This window comes from Eubalaena glacialis, chromosome 19 (genome assembly GCF_028564815.1).
Source record: "Eubalaena glacialis isolate mEubGla1 chromosome 19, mEubGla1.1.hap2.+ XY, whole genome shotgun sequence".
NCBI lineage: Eukaryota > Metazoa > Chordata > Mammalia > Artiodactyla > Balaenidae > Eubalaena > Eubalaena glacialis.
Genome location: NC_083734.1, coordinates 29,271,784 through 29,297,450, shown reverse-complemented (window position 1 = coordinate 29,297,450; position 25,667 = coordinate 29,271,784). Strand labels below are relative to the sequence as shown.

At 40.6% G+C, this 25,667-nt stretch overlaps 1 protein-coding gene across 1 annotated transcript in view; it reads left to right on the top strand.

The window, feature by feature from the left end:
* Positions 1 to 16,729: 16,729 nt before the first annotated feature.
* PCTP (phosphatidylcholine transfer protein) overlaps positions 16,730 to 25,667 on the top strand; it is a 31,555-nt gene continuing 22,617 nt past the window's right edge. The window contains 1 exon segment of the mRNA XM_061176076.1: positions 16,730 to 16,870. Coding sequence (XP_061032059.1) covers positions 16,730 to 16,870 — 141 coding nt within the window.

Genomic DNA, 25,667 nt, shown 5'->3' with positions numbered 1-25,667 from the left:
TTAATATTGAGCTGCATGAGCTGTTTATATATTTTGGAAATTAATCCTTTGTCCATTGATTCATTTGCAAATATTTTCTCCCATTCTGAGGGTGGTCTTTTTGTCTTCTTTATGGTTTCCTTTGCTGTGCAAAAGCTTTTAAGTTTCATTAGGTCTCATTTTTCTTTTTATTTCCATTACTCTAGGAGGTGGATCAAAAAGGATCTTGCTGTGATTTATGTCAAAGAGTGTTCTTCCTATGTTTTCCTCTAAGAGTTTTACAGTGTCCGGTCTCACATTTAGGTCTCTAATCCATTTTGAGTTTATTTTTGTGTATGTTGTTGGGGAGTGTTCTAATTTCATTCTTTTACATGTAGCTGTCCAGTTTTCCCAGCACCACTTATTGAAGAGGTTGTCTTTTCTCCATTATATATTCTTCCCTCCTTCATCAAAGATAAAGTGACCATATGTGCATGGGTTTATCTCTGGCCTTTTTATCCTGTTCCATTGATCTATATTTCTGTTTTTGTGCCAATACCATACTGTCTTGATTAATGTAGCTTTGCAGTATAGTCTGAAGTCAGGGTGTCTGATTCCTCCAGCTCCATTTTTTTCCCTCAAGACTGCTTTGGCTATTTGGGGTCTTTTGTGTCGCCATACAAATTTTAAGATTTTTTGTTCTAGTTCTGTAAAAAATGCCATTGGTAATTTGATAGGAATAGCATTGAATCTGTAGATTGCTTTGGGTAGTATAGTCATTTTCACAATATTTATTCTTCCAATGCAAGAACATGGTTTATCTCTCCATCTGTTGGTATCATCTTTAATTTCTTTCATCAGTGTCTTATAGTTTTCTGCATACAGGTCTTTAGTCTCCCTAGGTAGGTTTATTCCTAGGTATTTTATTCTTTTTGTTGCAGTGCTAAATGGGAGTGTTTCCTTAATTTCTCTTTCAGATTTTTCATCATTGGTGTATAGGACTGCAAGAGATTTCTGTGCATTAATTTTGTATCCTGCAACTTTACCAAATTCATTGATTAGCTCTAGTAGTTTTCTGTTGGCATCTTCAGGATTCTCTATGTAAAGTATCATGTCATCTGTAAACAATGACAGTTTTACTTCTTTTTTTCCAATTTGTATTCCTTTTATTTCTTTTTCTTCTGTGATTGCCGTGGCTAGGACTTCCAAAACTATGTTGAATAAGAGTGGTGAGAGTGGACATCCTTGTCTTTTTTTTTTTTTTTTTTTTTTTTTAATTTATGTTGTGTTGGGTCTTCATTTCTGTGTGAGGGCTTTCTCTAGTTGTGGCAAGCGGGGGCCACTCTTCATCACAGTGCGCGGGCCTCTCATTATCGCGGCCTCTCTTGTTGCAGAGAACAGGCTCCAGACGTGCAGGCTCAGTAATTGTGGCTCACGGGCCCAGCTGCTCCGTGGCATGTGGGATCTTCCCAGACCAGGGCTTGAACCCGTGTCCCCTGCATTGGCAGGTAGCTTCTCAACCACTGCGCCACCAGGGAAGCCCGACATCCTTGTCTTGTTCCTGATTTTAGAGGAATTGCTTTCAGTTTTTCACCATTGAGAATGATGTTTGCTGTGGGTTTGTCGTATATGGCCTTTATTATGTTGAGGTAGGTTTGCTCTATGCCCACATTCTGGAGAGTTTTTATCATAAATGGGTGTTGAATTTTGTCAAAAGCTTTTTCTGCATCTATTGAGATGATCATATGGTTTTTCTCCTTCAATTTGTTAATAAGATATATCACATTGATTGATTTGCATATATTGAAGAATCCTTGCATCCCTGGGATAAATCCCACTTGATCATGGTGTATGATCCTTTTAATGTGTTGTTGGATTCTGTTTGCTAGTATTTTGTTGAGGATTTTTGCATCTATATTCATCAGTGATATTGGTCTGTAATTTTCTTTTTTTGTAGTATCTTTTTCTGGTTTTGGTATCAGGGTGATGGGGGCCTCATAGAATGCGTTTGGGAGTGTTCCATCCTCCACAAATTTTTGGAAGAGTTTGAGAAGGATGGGTGTTAGCTCTTCTCTAAATGTTTGATAGAATTCACCTGTGAAGCCATCTGGTCCTGGACTTGTGTTTGTTGGATGATTTTTAATCACAGTTTCAATTTCATTACTTGTGATTGGTCTGTTCATATTTTCTATTTCTTCCTGGTTCAGTTTTGGAAGGTTATACCTTTCTAAGAATTTGTCCATTTCTTCCAGGTTGTCCATTTTATTGGCCTAGAGTTGCTTGTAGTAGTCTCTTAGGATGCTTTGTATTTCTGTGGTGTCTGTTGTAACTTCTCCTTTTTCATTTCTAATTTTATTGATTTGAGTCCTCTCCCTCTTTTCCTTGATGAGTCTGGCTAATGGTTTATCAATTTTGTTTATCTTCTCAAAGAACCAGCTTTTAGTTTTATTGATCTTTGCTCTTGTTTTCTTTGTTTCTATTTCATTTATTTCTGCTCTCATCTCTATGATTTCTTTCCTTCTGCTAACTCTGGGTTTTGTTTTTTTCTACTCTTTCTTATAGTCATGACTCCCGTTAAAAATAAGACAGCTGTTAGAAAGGAGAAGGGAGAAGTAAAAAAAAAAGGTCAAAAGAGCTTTTTAAGATGAGCTTTCTTTCAAATTATGAAAACCAAAGATGAAGAAACTCACCAACAAGCTGAGGAGCAGCTCTGCACTCTGCAGCCTTGGCAGTGGCCCAGCAGCTGCTCCCAGGGGAGGGCACCTCTGGCTGCACCAGCAGCCTTGCCAAGGCTGGCCAATGGGGAGGGAAAGAAATGCCTCACATTCCTTTGGCTGTGTTTAGTCACTGACTCGGGAAGTAGGTCTGTGTCACTCAGCTAGTAGCATCACTACCTTTGTCTGGGAGGCCAAGGGTTCAAGTCCCACCACAGAATCTTGGCAGCTTCCCAAAGGCAATACTTACCTTGTCATGGAAGGTGGATGGAGGCACGCACTGGAAAAGGGAGCTCTTTCTCCTTGGTTCTTCCAGGAAAATGGAGATCAGAGGAGCAGGAATGACACCACATCCCTCAGCTTAGTTTGACTCACAAACTCCAAAGAACTCCAGTATGAAACCTGCACAACTATAACCCAGTTGCAGGCACTTCCAAGAGGAGAGGAAAGATTGGGTTCCCTGCCCCACCATCTCCTTAACTCAGCACTCAGCTCAAACTTTCTTCCAACCACAAGAATGTAGGGACAAGAATAGCACAAAATGGTAGAGGGTCCTCATTGCCAGAGTGAAGAAGCAGAGGTCCACAGGTACAGATTACGCCAAACCTGGAACTCAGGGTCACACTCGTGAACAATAATCTCTTGATGAACATTTTCTTTAAAATGCTTATACACAGCACTGCTTGACAATTTAATATTACCCACAAAAGCAATTTATCACTTATAATATTTCTAATAAGTGTAAAAGTTTAAAAAGTATTATCACATTTGAAATTACTTGGAATTACTTACATTAAATACAGGTGATAATTTTGCTTTTGACTAAATACTGGAAATCAGAGAACAAACAAAACTGGTGGCGAGAGGGTGTATGTAGAAGGTGAAGATGGTGATGGATCTTTTTAAATAAAATAAGCCCACCCCAATAAAAAATAAATCCCTTAAGCATGTAATACAATTTCTTCTTCTGCCTAAAGAATTTCTATGACAGCCTGCATGGCCCGAAATATAGGTTTTGGTTGTTTGTGTGGGGGGCAATATTTAAACATATAAGTTGCTTCAGGGCTAGTTCTTATTGATTTATTTTGTGGGCAGACCTGATTTCAGAGTCCTTTGCCCCAGGAGCATGGGAACCTGAGTGGGGGTGGGAATGGTGCTTTTCTGGAGAACTTGTCTTTAGGATGGATAGGCTAAGGTAACAGGAGACACCTCTCAGCTGAAGAAATTACTCTCCCTCCTTTAAAGAAGACACTGTGCTTGCGACGAGCTGTCCAGGGGGTAGGACCTGCATTGGGAGCCCACTGATCCCGCCGAGAATCTCAGGTCTGGTATTTCTGTTCCCATGACATCCTTCACCATCTCCTCATAGGTTTCATCTCTAGTCAGTTATTAGAAGCTCTCTTCCTGCTCCTGTAAGTCCCTCTCTCCCACCCTCCCAGACCTAAACATGTGCCGAGAGAGAGTGACAGCTCCAGATGAAAGGAAAGCCCAAAGTCGGAAGGACGCTGTGCTGTGTGGCTCTCCCTCAGCCCCTGTGGTACCTGACTTTAGTTCTTCCTGCTTCCACCTGAAATTGTTAACATGTTTTCTCTCTTTGTGAGGGCAAGGTTTTATGTTTTCTTTAACAGCTTTATTGAGGTGTAAGTCACATACCATGCAATTTGTCCATTTGAAGTGTACAGTTCAAGGGCTTCTAGTGTATCCACAGTGTTGTGCGACCCTCACCACAATCAGGTTTAAAACATTTTATTATCCCCCAGAGAAACCCCACATCCTTTAAGCCAGCACTCCCCAGTTCCCCCATCCTCCCAGCTCTAGGAAACCACTAATCTAATTTTTGCCTCTATGGATTTGCCTGTTCTGAACATTTCCTAGAAATGGAATCAATGATCATTTAAAACTCCCACTTTTCTTCCAGAGAACCTGGCAAAAGACTTTGAACCCAGTAGGTGTTTGATTAAAGTTAAATTAGTTACTTGTATTAGGTATATTAGATTACCTGGTTTTAGGATTACTATAACCCATGGTGTGGGTAACTAGATAGTCTTAGTTAAAAAACCTCACATGCCGTACTCAGAGTGGGCTAATGGTCTGTATATCATTACAATGTAAGGACAGCCTAAGATTCGTAGCTTCCACTAGGTCAGCTCCCACAGACATGCCCCCTGTGCTCCCAGCCTGTTCAGCTTTACAACAGAGACGCCATAAGCTCAGCAATTCAGAAATTGATTCCTTAGAAGACTGATGTTCTTTCATGAGCTGGCACACCGCTTTGCCTGTTAACAGGCAATAACACGAAAATGCACTGAAGACCATGTAATTTATTCCCAACATGTTGTTATTCTTTCCAAAACATTAGCTTTGGAGCAGAATGTTTGCTAAATGTTGTCTTTTTTTCCAGAGCTTGGGGTAAAGATCATATGCAACCAATGACTGAGAAATAATTGGCCACTTTACAGTTTCCACCTCAAATGAAGTCCCCCGTCTGAGTAAATTCCTCAGTTTACAGAATGTGAAAGCTTTAAGAAAGATGGAGCTTATAGACCACAGTATGGTCTGTTAGATAAATGACCAGGAGTAATCTTTCTTTTTTTTTTTCTTTTGTTTTTTTAAATGTGGCTGTATTTGGAGATGAGGCCTTTTAAATTTATTTATTTACGGCTGTGTTGGGTCTTCGTTTCTGTGCGAGGGCTTTCTCCAGTTGCAGAGAGCGGGGGCCACTCTTCATCGCGGTGCACGGGCCTCTCACTGTCGCGGCCTCTCCCGTTGCGGAGCACAGGCTCCAGACGCGCAGGCTCAGTAGTTGTGGCTCAGGGGCCTAGCTGCTCCGCGGCATGTGGGATCTTCCCAGACCGGGGCTCAAACCCGTGTCCCCTGCATTGGCAGGCGGATTCTCAACCACTGCGCCACCAGGGAAGCCAAGGAGTAATCTTTCTTAAAACCACATCTTATAGACAAAGTTATCAGAAATCCCAGAAAAAAAAAAAAAAAAATACCCAGTGGTTCAGCATTCATGCTTAAATGAGGATAGCATGTGTGCCTTCAGCCCAAGATGTGCCCGGGCTTGGAGGGAAATTGGCGAGGACTAATACCAAGAGCCTTTTGGGGCTGTTAGGCATTGTCTTCCTGGGTCTGACCTCACAGCCTTCTCTTTGAAGAGAAAGCAAAAGGTGACTGCATTAAGGCTTTGCTCTCAGGGTTGTGATAAAGAGTCCAGAAATCTCCTCTATTGCAGCTGGCTTCTTTTCACTGAGTTGGCATTGAGTTGGAAGTAAAATGATCATTTTGCTTAATAGCTGAAGACATGAATGTCTTGTGCTTTTTAACCTAAAGATGGTCTCTGGCACTGACTCTAGATCCCTGGGTGTTGAGAAGTATCTAAGAACGTTCGGGTGCTCCTACCCTGTGTTTAATGTTAGACCCATGCTTTCTTCCTTTGGATCATCATCTTTCCTGAGATCTGCCTCATGGTGACCTGATGACATTGACTTGTGTTTTTCAGAGTGGATAGGTGGTTTTACTGTTTTAAGTTCAGATTTCACAGACTTGAGCCCCATGGTTTGGATTCAGATTCTGTGCAGTGGAAGGAAAAGTAAAATGGTCCCAGCCTCTCATCTACTTGAACAGAGAGGTGGTTGAAATCACCTACCAGAGAGGGCATTTGTCAATAGGAGCTCACTTAAGATTAAATTAGTAATTCAAGAAACATTGGACCTGGAACTATCCTGAGTCCTGGGAGAGAGGGGAGAACTAACCATGGCTACTGCCTTCAAGGTGCTTATGATTTATTGGTGATTGATTGTGGGGGAGAAGGAGGAGAACATGAATGTGGAGGACATAGGTGGTATGGGATATGATGGAGCACAGCCTGGGCTGAGTCAAAAACTTCCCAGGGGAAGTGATTCCTCTATTGGGTCTTGAAGTAGGAGTAGGAGTTGGACAGGCATCTAGAAGTTCTCAGTTGAGTAGAAGAGACAGGCAGAGATACAAGTCTATGAAAAAGCACAGCAATAGAGATAGCCTGACATGATTCATTGTGTCTTGGGTGGATGGGGGTGTGTTTTTTGGAAGATGGGTTGGACAAGTTGGCAAAGGTCAGAAAATAGAAGCCTTGTATTTGAAATGATACATAGTACTTTTCCTAGCTCTTCCTGGCTCCTCCAACATGGCAACTGTTGTCCTGAGTTCTATATTAGCAATTTTGACTCTACGCATGTCTCTCTCTTTTCCCTAAACAGACAGATCTGTAATCAATGTGTGGCTCTGCCAATTACTATTTACGTAATCTTAGACAAATTAGCCACACAGAGCCTCTGTTTTCCTCTTCTGAAAAATGGGACCAGACTAGGAACCAATATCCCATTGGTTATATCCACAATATACAATAGTCCCAATATCATGGGACTATTGTATTATCAGACTCAAAAAGCACAACTTCTGGTATTAAAAAGTTCACATAAATTATTTGTGGAATCAAAATGGGCATATGAGTTAAAAGGAAACTCTACTGCCTGGAAAACAGCCTTTAGCTTTCCAAACACCAGTAGCTGCCAAAGCAGCCTAGGACACCTGGAAAGAGATAGAAAGAGGATCTGAACCCTGAAGAAGAGTGACAGGAAGGCAGTGATCCAGAAACAGGAGACAGTAGGCCAGAAAAACAGATCAAAGTGGGAGGGATGCAGCTTGCCAGAACAACAGGGCATCATTAGGTCAGGAGTGCAGACAGGAGGGAGGAGGTGGCAGATACTTGCTCATAGGGCACTTCAGGGAATGGATGCACAGCAGCCCGTGGCTTCCTCTTTCCTGATGTCATCCTGATGTCCTACCAGGTTCTGGAAAGAAACCAAAAAAAGGGGAAAAAAGGGAAAAAAGAAAACAGGGGCAAAATAGAACACCTGCATTTTTGTATTATATAATAACAATAAAATTCTTTCATGATAAATACACTCAACAAACTAGGAATGGAACTTCCTCAACCCTATAAAGACCATCCACAAACAGAAAACAGCTAACCTCATTCTTAATAATGGAAGATTCTTTCCCCCTAAGATCAAGAACCAGACAAGATTGTCTGCTCTTGTCATTTCTATTCAAAAATTGCACTGGAGGTTCTGACCAATTAGGCAAGAAAAAGAAATAAAAGCCATCCAGATGGAAAGGAAGAAGTAAAACTATCTCTTTTTGCAGATGACATGACCTTCTATATAGAAAAACAATCTTGAAAAGAAGAAAAATGTTGGAAGATTCACAGCTTCCGATTTCAAAATTTACTACAAATCAACATTGATCAGGACAGTGAGATATTGGCATGAGGATAATCATAGATCAATGGATCAAAATTGAGCGTCAGAAATAAACCTTCTCAGTTAAAATCAATTGATTTTCCAAATGTCCATAGAAACAAAGAGTAGACTAGTGGTCGCCTAGGACTGGGAGGTAATGGGGAGTGACTGTAGTGGGTATGCAGCTTCTTTGGGGGGTGATAAAATGCCCTAAAATTGATTGTGGTAATGATGGCACAACTCCTTGAATATACCAAAATCCACTGAAGTGTACATTTTAAATGTATAGGTTGTATGGTATGTGAATTATATCTCAATAAAGCTGTCATAAAAAATAGCAACAACAATACTCACAGCTGTCACTAACTGAGTACTTTCCAAATGCCATATGCCAGGAAGGTTTTTATTATATTTATTTACAATGAAAAAACATATGTTCCAAGATATTAAGGGACTTGCCCAAGGTCAGAAAACCAGTAAGTACCATAATAGTTAGGAGTTAGGACTCTGACCCATTTTTGTCTCACTTTGAGTGTCAGGGGCTTACTAAAAGGTCTTAGGTGGATCTTGTGAGCCTTCTTGTGCTGCAAGTCCAGTGTTTACAATATGACCAACCACCAAAGAGCAGGAGTTAGTGAAACCTCTGCTTCCCAACTTTCCCACCAGGGAACTGTGGTGAGGTGTTGGGTCCCAGTTGCTGCTGGATATGGGGTGGAGAGGACTCTGTGCTCAGTTAGTTGTGTTCTCTGGCCTTCTTAGGACACATTTGTTGTAGAGACTCCCTTAACTCCCCCTCAGATGTGTCACAGCTGTAATTCTGGAAGTGAGACTCTCGACCCTCCACCCCCAGCACCTGATTTTACAGATTATGTCTGGTGTTTGAAACTGAGTTCTGTTCCTTTTGGATCTGTCTGCTTCCAAGTTCCAAGATATAAAACGTGAGAAGGAAGGTGTTAGGCTCATGAAGACAAAGACTTCAAATAGTTCTGACCAAGGAAAATTTGGATGAGTTTTGGGAAAATGACTCTGAAGCAGATGGATTACATTTTATGTTTGTGCTCAGCAATTAAGGGGAAAAGGGGGACCTGAGCCAAATGTGCTTGGGATCTTGTCAAATTCCCAATGTTGGAAAACATTTCAGGATGTTTGACTGAGCTTGGCAAAATCAGTACCTTGACCTTGCCTCTTCCTTCTTAGACAAAGGTGACTGAACAACTTACGATGATCCAAGTCCAAGCGAAGCCACAGGCACGATCACCCTTTTGTGGGAAGTGGCACAATGGCACCTCCTGTCAATGGAAATTGCAATGGGGGTATTAACTAAGAACACAGTTATGATAACAGAGATTTTGAGAAAAAGAGTGAAAATCAACTGAAGTAACAGAATTTAAGTCCTAAAGGGAAGCAACGTATCCTTCCATTCCACTCTTTGTGATCAAGAGCAGAGGCTGGAAGGGGAATTGCCTTTCCATGACTGTCCCCAATCTCTTACTCTGTGGATTTTGAAGTATTCTCAGGAATTTTTATGGCCTCATCTCATCCTTTGATTTTCCCACTGGATTCTTTAGAATCAGAGCAGAACAAAATGGTATGCTCAAGATCAGAGAGCCATCCTCTAGTTGTCAGTAAACCCAAACTCTCCATGATAGGTTGAGTGGAAGGAAGGGGAAGGCAAGGATGATGTCATGGGAACAGCTGAGCCCTTGTTGAAACACTGAAATGGGTGTGAGGCTGTCCATATGCAGATATAATGCATTCAAATTGGTTTCTCTCATTTATTCACAGTATTTACTGAGTGTTCACTACATTCTATGCATTAGAAAGACAGCAGTAAATAAAATAGACAAAATCCCCTGTTCTCCTGGACTTCACATTCCAATGGATAAAAAAAATTGTCATTTGGGACATATAATATTAAATTACTAAAATTTTTAAAAGTCAGTTGCTGAGTTGGTCAAAGAGAGTTAGAACTTATTTTATTTCTCTTATAAGAAGCTCTAATCCCCTGTTAGACTTTTTACCCTAGTACTACAAATATTTATTCTACTTCACTGATAAATTTTAACTTTGACCTCCACTGTTACCTCAGATGGAACATGTTGTCTTTACCATTAACATAATATCTTATGCCCAAATTTAAATTTTTGAGGAGAAGCAACTAGATGCATCTCTTAATTTTTTTTCCCAAATGACTAAAAAATGGAGATTGGGAAGTGGTTACAACAATTTGGAGCTAAAGCTTCCTCCATGGATATGTCTTTCCTTGTCCTTGTCTTCTCATCATCAGATATTCTTTATTCACTGAGAAAGCAAAATTTGAAAGTAAAGATGTAAAAGAGAATCTTATGAAAGAAGTACCCTGAAGCCTTGTATTTTTGCTTCAATGTGAAAGGATGGTTCCCAGTCTCCCCTTCCTTTCATTTCTGCATATCAATGTCATATATGAGTTCTTTTTGGTAGGAAAACTCATTTTTAGTGGATTTCGGTCCAGGCAGTTATTAAGAGAGCTCCGGTATGGTAACCGCTGTGGACACGTTAAAAGGTCCAACTTTTTCAATGCTGCATTAGCCCCAGCCTTGCTTTCACTGCTTCTGAGTCCCCAGCTGCTCACAGATGGTTCTGCGGATGCTCCCCAGCTAGAGCCTCAGCCCCCTCACCTACTCCAGATGGAGATGAATAATGCAGCATGACTCCCATTCCAGGTTGGGATTATATTATCCCAGACCCAAGACTCATGACCCCGGATGACTGAGTGGCTCCCACACTGCTTGCCACTAATTAGATCTGAGATCTACTAGCAGGATTGGTTACCAGGAGGGATGAGTAAGACTTGGTTTGCAGCTCACTTCTTCTACCTTCTTCCCCTACATTCACCCAGCCCACAGACCAGGGCTGCAACCTTGATGCCCTCTCCTTTGTCCAATTAGTTTATACTTCTAGTTCTCTAGTCCAGATTCTATTGTAGTGACCCAGTTACTGACTTGGATAGTTTTGTTTTGCACAAGACCTTGGAGAGTGTGTCCACCTGGCCTGTTAGACTCTCAGTATCCACCAGTCTAATTCTAGCTCCACTGACTGGATGCAAGTTGTTGGTACAGACATTTCCAAAATGAAGATGGAGACAGGTACAGCCCGAGTAGCACTGGGCATGACCTGAGTTCTAGTACCTCTGGAGCTGTCCCTTGTCTCCCAACTTGGTGTGCATGTTTCAAGCTAACTCCTTCTCCGTCCCCCAGCTCACCTAACAATACTGCAGGAAGCAGGAGTATCCTGGAAGTTCTCTGGGACTAATCCAAGGCCCCTTTAAACTCCCTCTTGGAACATCCTGGGATCCACAGTTCCAGATTCCTTGGTGTTCCCAGAGCATGGCATGGATTTCAGTCATCACCGGCCCCTTTTAATGTTTCTACATTTTTCTTTCATCCCTACTCCGGTGAGTCCTTGAAAAAAACCTGACTTTGGTTGTACAAATGAATTTGGGAGTGGGAAGGAGGAATTTGGAAGAGAAAGTGCAGTTAAGAAGAATCTTGTTTAGATAACCAGATGGCTCTTACCTTGGGAAAGTTGGCTACATTCCAATCAAGTGCATAGATATTTTTTAAAGTATCCTTTTTTCTTGCTTAAGAAAAATAACAATTTGGACGAGTATATGACTCGTTGTCAAGTACAGACGCTACTAGATGCTTATCTTTTCATCCAAGTCCAAACTTAGGGTTTAAGTCTCCTAATACAAACTCTGAGAACCTGTTTCTTACAGCTTGAGGAATGGACATTCCCTTCTTTTAAAAATTCTGTGATTCTCCAAGTCAAGTGCAAAATAAGGATGAGACAAGCTTAAGGCTGCTTCTATTTTATGTTGAATAAATGCTTGTGTGACATAGAGAAGCAAAAGGAAAAAAACAAAGGTGAAATGGTTTGATGAGTTCCTAGAAAATTAATTGTTGGATGTTACTGTCATCTAGTGATGATTTAACACCTGGTTTCCAAGGGAAGGTGAAGAGTCATCTTTTGGCTACAAAGACAGTGGCATCGCCTTACAGTCTATCAAAGCTTCACAGGCTCTGGAATGGAAGTGACATCTGGGCAAGCTACTAAAACCAGAGGAAGGTAGTTGGTGAAAAAGTCTACTCTTTACAACTCTGAGAACACTGCATGACCTTATATTAAATCTTAAACCTCTGTCTAGTATATTTCTGCTTTTGTTTTTAAACCGTCACTGGAACAAAAACCTGGCTTCTTTAAATACGACTCCACCTTCCCTAACACATTTCGCGTGTCACCAGAGATCAAGTTCTATAGCACCCCTCCCTGTGTCTTTCCACAGCCTTGTCTCTTCCCAGAAGCATCATTAAATCTCTAATTCCAGGCACATTCCTCCTCCCTCTGTTGTACTCACATGGTACCTGGGTTGGGGGCGAAGAGGGAAGAAGGGAAATACTATGATTGTTTGCCTACCTTGTACGAGGTGCTTAACTGTCATGGTGACTTTCACTTTAACCTCATAAGGTGAGGTCATCTCATTGTGAAAGATAAGGAGATTGAGGTTCAAAAAGTTTAGGCAACTGGCCAGAAGTCACACTGTTAACTGCAGGGGCAGAGGTGGTGTTTGAACCTAGCATGTCTGGTCTCAGTCTGGGGAGCTTTTTGTGGCTTGGTAAGCATAGCAAAACAATACTGGGAAGGACCACTGCTAATTCACTGGGTGGTATCAGCCAAACAGCCATTTCTCTGGGCATCAGTTTCCTTCCTCATCAATGAGAAAGCTGAACTGGGTCAGAATTTCCAAAAGCATGTTCCCTGGAACATTTTCTTTCAAGATACTTCTTACGAAAAATGGTTCTGTGGCCTTAAATAACTTCAGGAAATGCTGTGTACCAGGCCTGCCTGTGGTGCATGTAATGGATTGTCTTATTCAATGTCTTCCCAACAGTTGTCTAGTTTACTACCTAAACACTTGTATTTCCCAAATGGCTTTGCACTAGAGTCCAGACAGGATTTGGGCTCCCAATAAGATGCATTTGTGCATCAGGAACTGAGGTAAGTGGCCAGGGAGACATCCATTTAACAGGCATGGTATATGGTCATGGTGGCAATTTCCTGATTGTAGCTGGGTTCCCTTAGCAAGCCAGTTCTCTGCCGTGGTTGTGAAAGTTGAAGGAATAGAACAGAAAATATTGCTACCCTTACTTAGATTTATCAGTTGTTTACATTTTGTCACTTTTGCTTCTCTATAATTTACACAATTTTTAACTGAACAATTTGAGTGTAAATTGCAGGCATCATGTTACTTCACCCCTAAATTGAATGATTTATGCTATATTGCATGCATTACACATATATGTACATATATATGACTCATGCATATGCACACACACTTATATACACACATTTTAATCATTTAAAACTTTATTGCTGAGCAGTACTTCATTGATGGATATAACACAATTTGTTTTATCAGTTCACTCATTGAAGGATATTAAGTTGTTTCCAGTTTTTGGCTATTACAAAGTAAGATGCTATAAACATTTGTGCATACAGTGCTATTTTTTTATCTCTTGGGTAAATACCTAGGAATGGAATGGCTAGATTGTATTGTAGGTGTACGTTTAACTTTTTAAGAAATCGTCAGTATCCCTAAGTGTTTGTACCACTTGCATTCCGACCAGCAGTGCATGAGAGTTCTAATTCCTCCACATCCTTGCCCAAACTTACTTTGGTCAATCAATTTAATTTTTACCAATTTCAGAGCATATCATATCCCATTGTGATTTTAATTTATGTTACCTTAATGACTAAGGATACTGAGTATCTTTCACCAGTATATATTCTTTGGTGAAATTTCTGTTTAAATCTTTTGCCCATTTTTATTGGTTTGTTTGTTTTATTACTGCATTCTGAGAATTAATTCCATTAAATTTTAACATGCACAAGAGACTAAATTAATCAATATATCTTAACTACCTTCTACACAAAACTGTAACTTTGCCCTCCACTTTTTTGTTTTTTTCCTGTTTAGAATTTTAGTTCCACTTTGTTTCCATACGTGCATTTATCTATTTCCTCCTACCCATCCACCTCGCCTCCTAACCTCTCTGTTCTTTTCTTTGGAACTCCAGTCAGAAATGTTTTACCTTTTCAATGTATCCTTCATGTCTCTTAATTAGTCTTTCATGTTTTCCATTTCTTTATACCTCTGAAGAATTTTCTCACAGCCACCTTCTTATTTCCTTCTTGAACTGTGGCAGGACAACTATTTTACCTCCTCTTTTAACTTTCTAATTTTAGTGACTTACAGTTTTCATTTGTACAAGGTGGTTTTGTTCTTTTGGTTCTTTTTCAAATTCATTTATCTTTTTCTTGGTTTTCTATTTTCTAGACCTTCTTTTACCTCTTACATTATCATAAATACATGTTGAATAATGACTCTCATATTGGTCTGTTATCTGTGATTGTTTGGTTCTGATGGTCCTGTTTGCACATCTGCTAACTCTGACATGGAAAGTTGTTCCCTCAGGTCTCTGTAACTCACTTTTTTGTACATGCACCTTCTTGTGGGTGTTGTTTTCTCTTGGATAATTACACGTGTCCTAGTTGTGAAAGTGTCACTGGTTTTGATTCTGGCAGGGTCCCAGGCATTTCAATGGTCCTTTGTGTTAATTTATCTCCTTATGTCTCCCATTCAGTTGCAGGTAATGTAAATTTAAATTCCATCTCTGGCATAGGCTTGGAGTGTGGTTTCTTCCAGTTGCCTTTTTGTTTCTTTCTACCTAAGGCTTCAGGAAAAGCATGAGGTTCCTTGAGGGCTCCATGGTCTACAGGCTGGGGATTTTCTGGTTTCATTGGAAACGAAGGGGCAGTTCCTAGGGGATCCAGGCTTCATGAAGAAGTCCCTGGTCCAGCTTCCCACCAACTATGGCCCAGCACCACATCTTTAGTCTATGTGTGAGTATTAGAACTCCAACCCAAACCCATAGAACTTTTGTCTATTGGAATTTTAGGAAGCTCCAAATATATTATTCCTCTATTCACCACTTGCCATGTTGCTGCAAGTTCCTCTAGAGAGTTTTTCACAAAGGAAATAGGCTGGCCTATTATGATAGGCAAGCCCTGAAGAACAGGTCTTTCTAGACCCCTTTTCAACCCTTTTCCAGACTTTTGCCACAAAATAAAAATTATTTCCTAATATGATTCTTTCCTTCATTAGCTGTAATAAAATAAACATGGTTGTGAATCTCAACATACCTAAATATATACACATTTACCTTCTGAGTTTAGTATACTTTTAAACACGTGTAATAAATACAATATAAACTTCTTGCCTTATATCTTATATCTTTCATAATGCCATTTATACTCTCATGCTTGTCTTCATTAATCAACTGCTATAAAGTGATAAAGGTGCAGCTTCATCGAAGCTCACCTTTAAAATGGGATTCCTTTACAATATTTGAAAATACTTCATAGCCAATGGTTTTTGATGAAATTGCTTTTTTAAGCAATTGAACTTTAAATACATTTTTATAAATAAGAGAGAAGCTAAAAGGCATTATAAAACTGTAGTCTCTAATCCCTTGTGTATTTAGTGTAGGGAACTACCCCATCCCTCCTCCCATCCTCATAAAACAGAACAGAACCAGCCTTGAATTGAATACAGCAGTAACTTATCTATGCTGCCAAGTCTGATCATTTTCTCTTCTTGGAAACTGGCATAAATGTAGAGTTTGCCATCAACTTCAAGGCTTTTTTCAAGTACAGAAGGAGAAACATTTCAGTATAGAAATGTAAAACAAGTGGACATTTTAATGAACATTTACTTTGATAGGCCCTGTGCAAACACTTCCTATGTTTATTTTCTGTAGTCACCTCTTCAATTTTAAAGTTCTGCACAATCCTTACACCATTTTACGTGTTTGAAAACATGGGTTGCCAGAGTTTACTGGCACCATGTGATGTTACACTTATTGATGTTTAAACTGTCTATTTTACTCAAACCTAAGTACAGTCTGTTGGTAAGAAATATAGTAACAGCCAAGGGACTTGAAGGAAAGAAAAATCTTTGAGGTGCAAAAGATCTAAATTATGCAAGCTGCAGAAATCCTGGATGGACACCATGATACCTTTTTAGATCATCTTTCACCCTCCAGGTGGCAAATTACAATTATAGATTAGATTTCTTAATCCTTTTTGTGCCATGGACCCCTTTGGCCTTCTGGGGAATCCCACGGACCTCTTCTCAGAATAGTGTCTTAAAGTGCATAATAGAAAGAATGGAATATTGTTTTAGCATCTGACCCTTGAGATTTTCAAGCATTTCCCCTCTGCCCATCTCACCTCCCACTTCTTCCAAACCACTCAGAGACCTTCCCTAACCTACTTCAGAGAAGGTAAAGGAGAGACATGCAAGCAGGTTTGGAGAGAATGGTGTTGGGGAAGAGATGCTTTTGAGATGACATTGTTGTCTTCCTTTTCCCTTCTTTCTAGAAGCCTCCCCATTTCTAGCCCCTTCATCCTTCCCCAGATCAAGCCCCGTGTTCCTCTGGTTTTACTTCTTTTCCGTCCTCACTCATCTCTTGCTCAGCCCAGTCCGCTTCTCTAGACCCACCCCTCGCTGCCTCCTCACACTAGCTCCTTCTCCCCGCTAAGTCCCGCCTTCTACCCTGTCTCTTTTTGGGTTCCTGCCAATCACGCCGGACCACCCTCTTGCCCACACCCCTAACACACACCAAGCCTGTCCCCGGCCTCCCCTGCAGGCACAGTTGCTGTGGCAATGGAAGGATGGCCTCTGCTGCCTGCTGCTTCTCCGAGGAGCAGTTCAGGAATCTCTGCGCAGAGCTCCAGCAGCCCGGGGTAGGCGGGGCCGGCTGGGAGCTGCTGGTGAAGAGCATGGGCGTCGGCATCTATAGGCAGCTGAACCAAGTAGTGGTTGGTGGGCTAAAACCGCGTGAGGCAGCAGCGTGCGGGAGGGGAAGGCGCTCTGCCCGCGGGGAGTGGAGGGCTGCAGCCTGGTCCGGATCCCGCGGGTCTTCTGGAGCTCGGAGGAGTGAGAGCTGGGGGTGCCTCCAGCTGGCTTTACCCTTTTCGGGCCCCAGGGTGTGGGGAGGTCATCAGAATTTAGTCTCAGGTCTGAGGCCCGACAGGGCAAGTCGTTTGTTACAACTTACTGAAAGAGTTAAAAGGTGGGTCTGCTGATTCTTAGCTCCATGCACTTGCCTGCAAGGGACGTGGAGCCCCGCTCCCGGGTGGATGCCAGTGGTGTCTGTGGGGTGGGGAGTATTTTAGGATTGAATAGGTAGAAAAGAGACTGGACTTTTCAGAGAGTGGATGTGCAGGGTGCTATGTGTGGGGAGAGGAGTGTTGCTGAGAAGGGACCTACTGTCATCTCTAGTCATTTTACTGACTTGCTTCGTTTGGATGCTCCCCCCTTCCTTGTAAATTGGACTTAATAACTTTTGTCTGAAGCTTCCCGGGAGAAAGATTAAAAGGGTAGGAGGAATGGAGTTGGGGGCCTGCCTGGAGGCCTTTGGAGCCAGGTGGAATCATGGCCAGTCATCAGCTGCTCTGTGTGCTGGTAGCTGTATGGCAAGTAGCTTAAAAGTCACCTTTAGACAAGGTAAGTGAAGTTGAGGTTTCCTGGCAGAGGATCAGAGGATTAGAGTGTTCGAGAAGGGAGGAGCTCTGAATGTCTGTGAGTACTAGGTCACTGGGTACAACAGGATGAGCAGGAAGCTCAGTCTAGGGCAGGCAGAATTAATTTCCAAGTGTCATTTCAGCAGCTACGTTGGTACAGAAAGAGACATATTTTCAGACAACATCCTTTTATCTTCTGACCATTCGTTTTCCGCATCAGCCATGCCCAGGTATTTGCCAAGTGTCATTTTACGCTCAGATGTATCTGCTGTCTGGCCTGTTTACCTTCTCTTTTTTTCCCTTTCCCTTTGCCACGTTGGGTGGCACCTCTCACCTAGAATTGCTGTGGCTTCTTAACTAGCTTCTTGGCCTTCCACCTCTCTGATCCCTTCCATCCTATACGTTTACAGCCCAGTCAAGAACCTGAAAGAAAGGTTGTGATCTTATCACGCCCCTTCCAGTGGCCCTGTTGATTGCAGAATTAATAATAATAATAACTACTGTAATAGCTAACATGCATTGCATGCTTTCTTAGTCTCTGGGCACTGTCTAAGTGCTTTGCATGCGCTAACTTACTCAATCCTCACATCAGCCCTATATTGTAAGGTACTATGTATCATGTTGTAAGGTCCTATGTGTGCATATGTAAGGTACTATGATTATCACCTTTTTACCATTTTGGAAATGGGTATGTAGAAAGGTTAAGTTGATTGCTGAAGACTCAAACTGGGATTGGAACTCAGCTGTCTAGGTCCAGACCTGTGCCACAAATACGGTCCTGCATTGACTCTTTGAAAGAGGGCAAGTGCTGGTACGTGGGCTATGCATGCGGAACTAGGCTGGTCCAGCTTTACCTCCCATGACTCATCCATACCCCTCCTGTTCTCCAGTCACACCAATCGCTCCCCCCACCTCCCCCCACAGGCTTTTTGCTCTTTTGCTTGTGTGCCTTTTATCCACAACATCCACTGCCTGAGCTGAGACCAAGTGACTGGCTTTGTTTTGTATATTGTCTCCATTGTGTATTGTTATGTAGCAGGGCCCATCTTCCTCCTTTGGGGAGGATGTGAGTGGTATTCAGAATAGTTTGTATTGCTACCAACCTTATTATAAGATATGTCTTATTTCCACCTGTACTGGGCATGAGGGCAGTCATGGTACTTTGATATAAGCTACAAGTCTTTACAGAGAACGTTCATAAGTTGGAGGCCATACGATTACCATAGGCAATCAGTAGCTAGGACGAAGGGCCACTGCCCACTTTGATCTCCATCTGTATTAAATGTCAAGAGGCCCTGCTGGGTCAGGGTACAAGCCCTTTCCTAGAACCTTTACTGGATTCTAGCATATTGAGCATTATTTGCTGCCAGAGTCATTTTGCTAGAGCCTCATTTTCTTTCCAGGTTGACTCCCATCCTTTACTTTTCTCCTGGAAGAAAATTTCCTCTCATCTCCAGTTAATAAATCTTGTCGTCTGAATACTACTCTGCATCAAAAGTGAATTCAGCTTGTCCCACACTGCCTAGACCTGCACTTATCTCCCTTAAAGCCCTTTGCCCTTTTCTGTCTTATGGGCCAGTATGGTTTCATCCACCAAGTATGTTGTTGCCATTATGCACCTCTTCTTTCTCCTCCACCCAATTCCCTGCTCATTTTACCTACGCATGTGCATATGGCCTTGGGTCCCCAGGTCCCTGACTGGAGGTCAGACCAGAAAAGCCTGGCCCCTCTGGCAATCTCCAGGTCAGGTTTCTCATTGCAATCTTTTCCTTACTATCACATGTTTTGAACAGACTGAAATAAGTGTAAAGGCACTTGAAAGAGTTTGCAATGTAACAAATAAATTTTATTTTAAAATAAAAAAGATTGTGGCTTCTTTTTAGTAGAACCAAATATTTCTGAATCTTGTTCTTGGACAAATGGATACACATTTTGATACTTTTCCCTTTCTCTTTTTCTATTAAATCACAAAACTTTATTATTTTTAATTAATTTTTATTGGAGTATAGTTGCTTTCCAATGCTGTGTTAGTTTCTACTGTACAGCAAAGTGAATCAGCTATACGTATACATATGTCCCCTTTTCTTGGATTTCCTTCCCATTTAGGTCACCACAGAACATCGAGTAGAGCTCCCTGTGTTATACAGTAGGTTCTTGTTAGTTATCTATTTTATACATAGTACAAGAGTGTATATATGTCAATCCCAATCTCCCAATTCCTCCCACCCACCCCCTTCCCCATTGGTATCCATACATTTGTTCTCTACTTCTGTGTCTCTACTTCTGCTTTGCAGATAAGATCATTTATACAGTTTTTCTAGATTTCACATATATGCGTTAATATATGATATTTGTTTTTCTCTTTCTGACTTACTTCACTCTGTGTGACAGCCTCTAGGTCCATCCACGTCTCTGCAAATGACCCGATTTCTTTCCTTTTTATGGCTGAGTAATATTTCATTCTATATATGTACCACATCTTCTTTATCCGTTCCTCTGCTGATGGACTGTTAGGTTGCTTCCATGCCCTGGATTGTAAGTAGTGTTGCAATGAACATTGGGGTGCATGTGTCTTTCTGAACTATGGTTTTTCTCTGGGTATATGCCCAGTAATGGGATTGCTGGGTCATATGGCAGTTCTATGTTTTCTAAGGAACCTCCATACTATTCTCCATAGTGGCTATATCAATTTACATTCCCACCAACAGTGCATGAGGGTTTGCTTTTATCCACACCCCCTCTAGCATTTATTGTTTGTAGATTTTTTGATGATGGCCATTCTGACCTGTGTGAGGTGATACCTCACTGTAGTTTTGATTTACATTTCTCTAATAATTAGTGATGTTGAGCATCTTTTCATGTGTTTGTTGACCATCTGTATGTCTTCTTTGGAGAAATGTCTATTTAGGTCTTCTGCCCATTTTTTAACTGGGTTGTTTGTTTGGTTTTTTTTGTTATTGAGCTGCATGAGCTGTTTGTATATTTTGGAGATTAATCCTTTGTCAGTTGCTTCATTTGCAAATATAGTCTCCCTTTCTGAAGGTTGTCTTTTTGTCTTGTTTATGGTTTCCTTTGCTGTGCAAAAGCTTTTAAGTTTAATTAGGTCCCATTTGCTTAATTTTGTTTTTATTTTCATGACTCTAGGAGGTGGGTCAAAAAAGATCTTGCTGCGATTTATGTCAAAGAGTGTTCTGCCTATGTTTTCCTCTAAGAGTTTTATAGTGTCTGGCCTTACATTTAGGTATTTAATCCATTTTGAGTTTATTTTTGTTTATGGTGTTAAAGAATGTTCTAATTTCATTCTTTTACATGTAGCTGTCCAATTTTCCCAGCACCACTTATTGAAGAGGCTGTCTTTTCTCCATTGTATATTCTTGCCTCCTTTATCATAGATTAGGTGTCCATAGGTGCATGGGTTTATCTCTAGGCTTTCTATCCTGTTCCATTGATCTATATTTCTGTTTTTGTGCCAGTACCATACTCTCTTGATTACTGTAGCTTTGTAATATAGTCTGAAGTCAAGGAGCCAGATTCCTCCAGCTCCATTTTTATTTCTCAAGATTGCTTTGGCTATTCAGGGTCTTTTGTGTTTCCATACAAATTGTAAATTTTTTGTTCTAGTTCTGTGAAAAATGCCGTTGGTAATTTGATACAGATTGCATTGAATCTGTAGATTGCTTGGGGTAGTATAGTCATTTTCACAATATTGATTCTTCCAGTCCAGGAACATGGTATATTGCTCCATCTGTTTGTGTCTTCTTTGATTTCTTTTTTTTAAAAATAAATTTATTTATTTATTTATTTATTTTTGGCTGTGTTGGGTCTTCGTTGCTTTGTGCTGGCTTTCTCTAGTTGCGGCGAGTGGGGGCTACTCTTGGTTGTGGTGTGCGGGCTTCTCATTGCAGTGGCTTCTCTTGTTGTGGAGCACGGGCTGTAGGCACGTGGGCTTCAGTAGTTGTGGCTCATGGGCTCTAGAGAGCAGGCTCAGTTGTTGTGTCGCACAGGCTTAGTTGCTCCACAGCACATGGGATCTTCCAGGACCAGGGCTTGAACCCATGTCCCCTGCATTGGCAGGTGGATTCTTAACCACTGTGCCACCAGGGAAGCCCCTTCTTTGATTTCTTTCATCAGTATTTATAGTTTTCTTTGTACAGGTCTTTTGCCTCCTTATGTAGGTTTATTCCTAGGTATTTTATTCTTTTTGTTGCAATGGTAAATGGGATTGTTTCCTTAATTTCTCTTTCTGATCTTTCATTGCTAGTGTATAGGAATGCAAGAGATTTCTGTGTATTAATTTTGTATCTGTGACTTTAATAAATTCATTGATTAGCTCTAGTAGTTTTCTGGTGGCATCTTTAGGATTTTCTATGTATAGTATCATGCCATCTGCAAACAGTGATAGTTTTATTTCTTCTTTTCCAGTTTGGTTTCCTTTTATTTCTTTTTCTTCTCTGATTGCCATGGCAAAATCAAGGAATTTTATACTTAAAAAGTCTCTTTGAAATCATTCTGTCCAATTACCATCACCCTTTCTTTTCACTTTTTTTTCTACTTTCTTTGCCTACTCTGTTTCCTGTTCTCACCTTTTTTTCCCCCCCATTTTGTAATGCTAACTTATCTTTACATGGTGCTTTAGTATACAAAATGCTGTTGCATATAAGTTTTCATTTATCCCTCTGAACAAATCTGGAAGATAGGCAGAGATGGTTTATTTTCCTATTTTACAGATGGCAGTAAGACCCAGAGTTGTTAAGTGAGCCACACAAGACTTCATAACTAGTAACTAAACATGAACCAGTCAACTTCAATGAACTCAGTACCAAGTATATAGCTTGCTTCAATTCAGAACTACATTCTTTTTCTGGAAGCTAAGCAAAGCTATTGCAAAGCTGTTATGTGCTATCCCACATGGGATCCTGGGAAGAGCATTGGTTTTGGATAGTCTTGGGTTGAAATCTCTGCTCTGCCCCACTATCATTCGTTTATTCAGGAGATATTCATTGAATGCCTCCCATGTGGTACTGCCCTGGCTGGCACTGGGCATAAGCAAAGAGCAGGAAGTTGGAGCTGCTGCTTCAATGAATGAGCTTCTTGAACAATGAACCATATTCACTGATGAGAATAACCTGTAGTATATAATGAAATGGCAGCTGAAAAATGCTACAAAGAAAGTAAAGTGGGATAAAGAGATAAAGAGATGGTATGGCAGGAGGGTATCCAGAGGTGATGTGATGCATTTTAGATAAAGGGAATCTGGAAAGCTCCTCTGCCCAGAGGTAACATTTGAGTGGAGATAGAAGTGAAATGGTAGATACTGTTGGGCAAATATCTGGAAGAGAAATGTACTAGAGAGTGTTTCTCAAAGCTCAAGCACATTAGAATTGCCTGGGGAGCTCTAAGGACATCACCAAGCTCTACCCTAGAGCCCCATATTGAATTGAGCTGGGGTGAGGCTTGGGTGGTCCTTTTGAAAGGCTTCCCTTTCACATAGAGACTGATTATTCTGTCCTCTCTACTTTTGTGTACGTTTGAAATGCTGGTGCACCAGAATCACCTGCAGGGCCTGTTAAAATTCATAATAAGACCCAACTCCCAGTTTCTGATTCAGTGGGTCTGGGTTGAGAGTTGGCATTTGACTTCTTTTCTTCTTCTTCCTCTTCTTTTTCCTCCTCCCCTTCCTCCTCCTCCTCCCTATTCTTCTTCTTCTTCTTTGGGTAACACAAATGTTCTAAAATTAGCCTGTGGCAAAGGTAGCATGACTCCATAAATTTACTAAAAATCATTGAATTGTACACTTAAAATGAATGAATTTTATGGTACTTAAATGATACCTCAATAAAGGTGTCAAAAAAAAAAAACAGTTTTTGAAACTCACCCGAAGTCACACAAATAAAGTACTTGACTTGAGGTCATTAGTTGCAACAGAAACTGGACTTGAAGCCAGTGATGTGACAGCAGAGTTCAAAGTCTATGATATAGCCTCCAAATTGTCACTGACTTCTCCCAACATATCATTAGATAAATAATAAGCCCTCAGAGTGCATATAGCATTAGGGTGACCATATAATTTATCATTCCAATCAGAACATTTTTGAGTGAAAGAGGTGTTGTAAAGTGTTTCACCAGGACAAGTGTAAACCAGGCCTGTGGTGGGTATATTGGGACAAAGATCACCCTTGCTATAGCTCACAACCAAACACTATTCAGTTTACAAGGTGCTTCAAAATGTAACCTCTCATTGGATCCCTGTACAAATTAGGCAGGACAGGAATTATCTCAAGCTTGTAGATTGGGAAGCAGAGACTCAGCTAGGGTCTTAGATTCATAAATTCTAAAGTGACAGAGCAATTAGGTATCAAAACTGTACATTAGACCTGGGGTTGCTGAATCTGTCATGCTGGCTATTTTTCACAGTCTACAAGCTAAGAATGGTTTTTAAATTTTTAAGTGGTTGTATAAGTGGTTGTATAATAGCCTCCATTTTCCATTTTAGCCTGTAAAACCTAAAATATTTTTTATTTGGATCTTTACAGAAACATATTTGGAGATCCTGATTTATACCATTGCCACCATCAATTCCAAAACATACAACCCACTAAAGCTTTGAATTATTGCAGACTTGTATTGCAACTCCACATGTAAGAGAGGACTCTTTGTGTCATAAACCCCAAATATATATTTTTTTTGTTTTTGTTTTTTGCTTTCCCATAAAGGATTCTGATTTAATAACACCTAGGTTCCTAAATAATAAAATAGTTAACATTCTAAAAAGGTGTTGACAAGCTTAATGAGCCTCTATTTTTAAATTTTTTTTATTTTTAAATTTAATTTTATTTATTTTTTTATACAGCAGGTTGTTATTAGTCATCAATTTTATACACATCTATGTATACATGTCAATCCCAATCGCCCAATTCAGCACACCACCACCCCCAAGCCCCCGTGGCTTTACCCCCTTGGTGTCCATACGTTTGTTCTCTACATCTGTCTCTCAATTTCTGCCCTGCAATCCGGTTCATCTGTACCATTTTTCTAGGTTCCACATATATGAGATAATATATGATATTTGTTTTTCTCTTTCTGACTTACTTCACTCTGTATGACAGTCTCTAGATTCATCCACGTCTCAACAAATGACCCAATTTCGTTCCTTTTTATGGCTGAGTAATAATCCATTGTAAATATGTACATCTTCTTTATCTATTCGTCAGTCGATGGGCATTTTTGTTGCTTCCATCACCTGGCTATTGTAAATATTGCTGCAATGAACATTGGGGTGCATGTATCTTTTTGAATTATGGTTTTCTCTGGGTATATGCCCAGTAGTGGGATTGCTGGATCATATGGTAATTCTATTTTTAGTTTTTTAAGGGACCTCCATACTGTTCTCCATAGAGGCTGTATCAATTTATATTCCCACCAACAGTGCAAGAGGGTTCCCTTTTCTCCACACCCTCTGAAGCATTTGTTGTTTGTAGATTTTCTGATGATGCCCATTCTAACTGGTGCGAGGTGATACCTCAATGTAGTTTTGATTTGCATTTCTCTAATAATTAGTGATGTTGAGCAGCTTTTCATGTGCTTCTTGGCCATCTGTTTGTCTTCTTGGAGAAATGTCTATTTAGGTCTTCTGCCCATTTTTGGATTGGGTTGTTTGCTTCTTTAATATTGAGCTGCATAAGCTCTTTATATATTTTGGAGATTGATCCTTTGTCCGTTGATTTGTTTGCAAATATTTTCTCCCATTCTGAGGGTTGTCTTTTCGTCTTGTTTATGGTTTCCTTTGCTGTGCAAAAGCTTTTAAGTTTCATTAGGTCCCATTTGTTTATTTTTGTTTTTCTTTCCATTACTCTAGGAGGTGGATCAAAAAAGATCGTGCTGTGATTTATGTCAAAGAGTGTTCTTCCTATGTTTTCCTCTAAGAGTTTTATAGTGTCCGGTCTTACATTTAGGTCTCTAATACATTTTGAGTTTATTTTTGTGTATGGTGTTGGGGAGTGTTCTAATTTCATTCTTTTACATGTAGCAGTCCAGTTTTCCCAGCACCACTTATTGAAGAGACTGTCTTTTCTCCACTGTATATTCC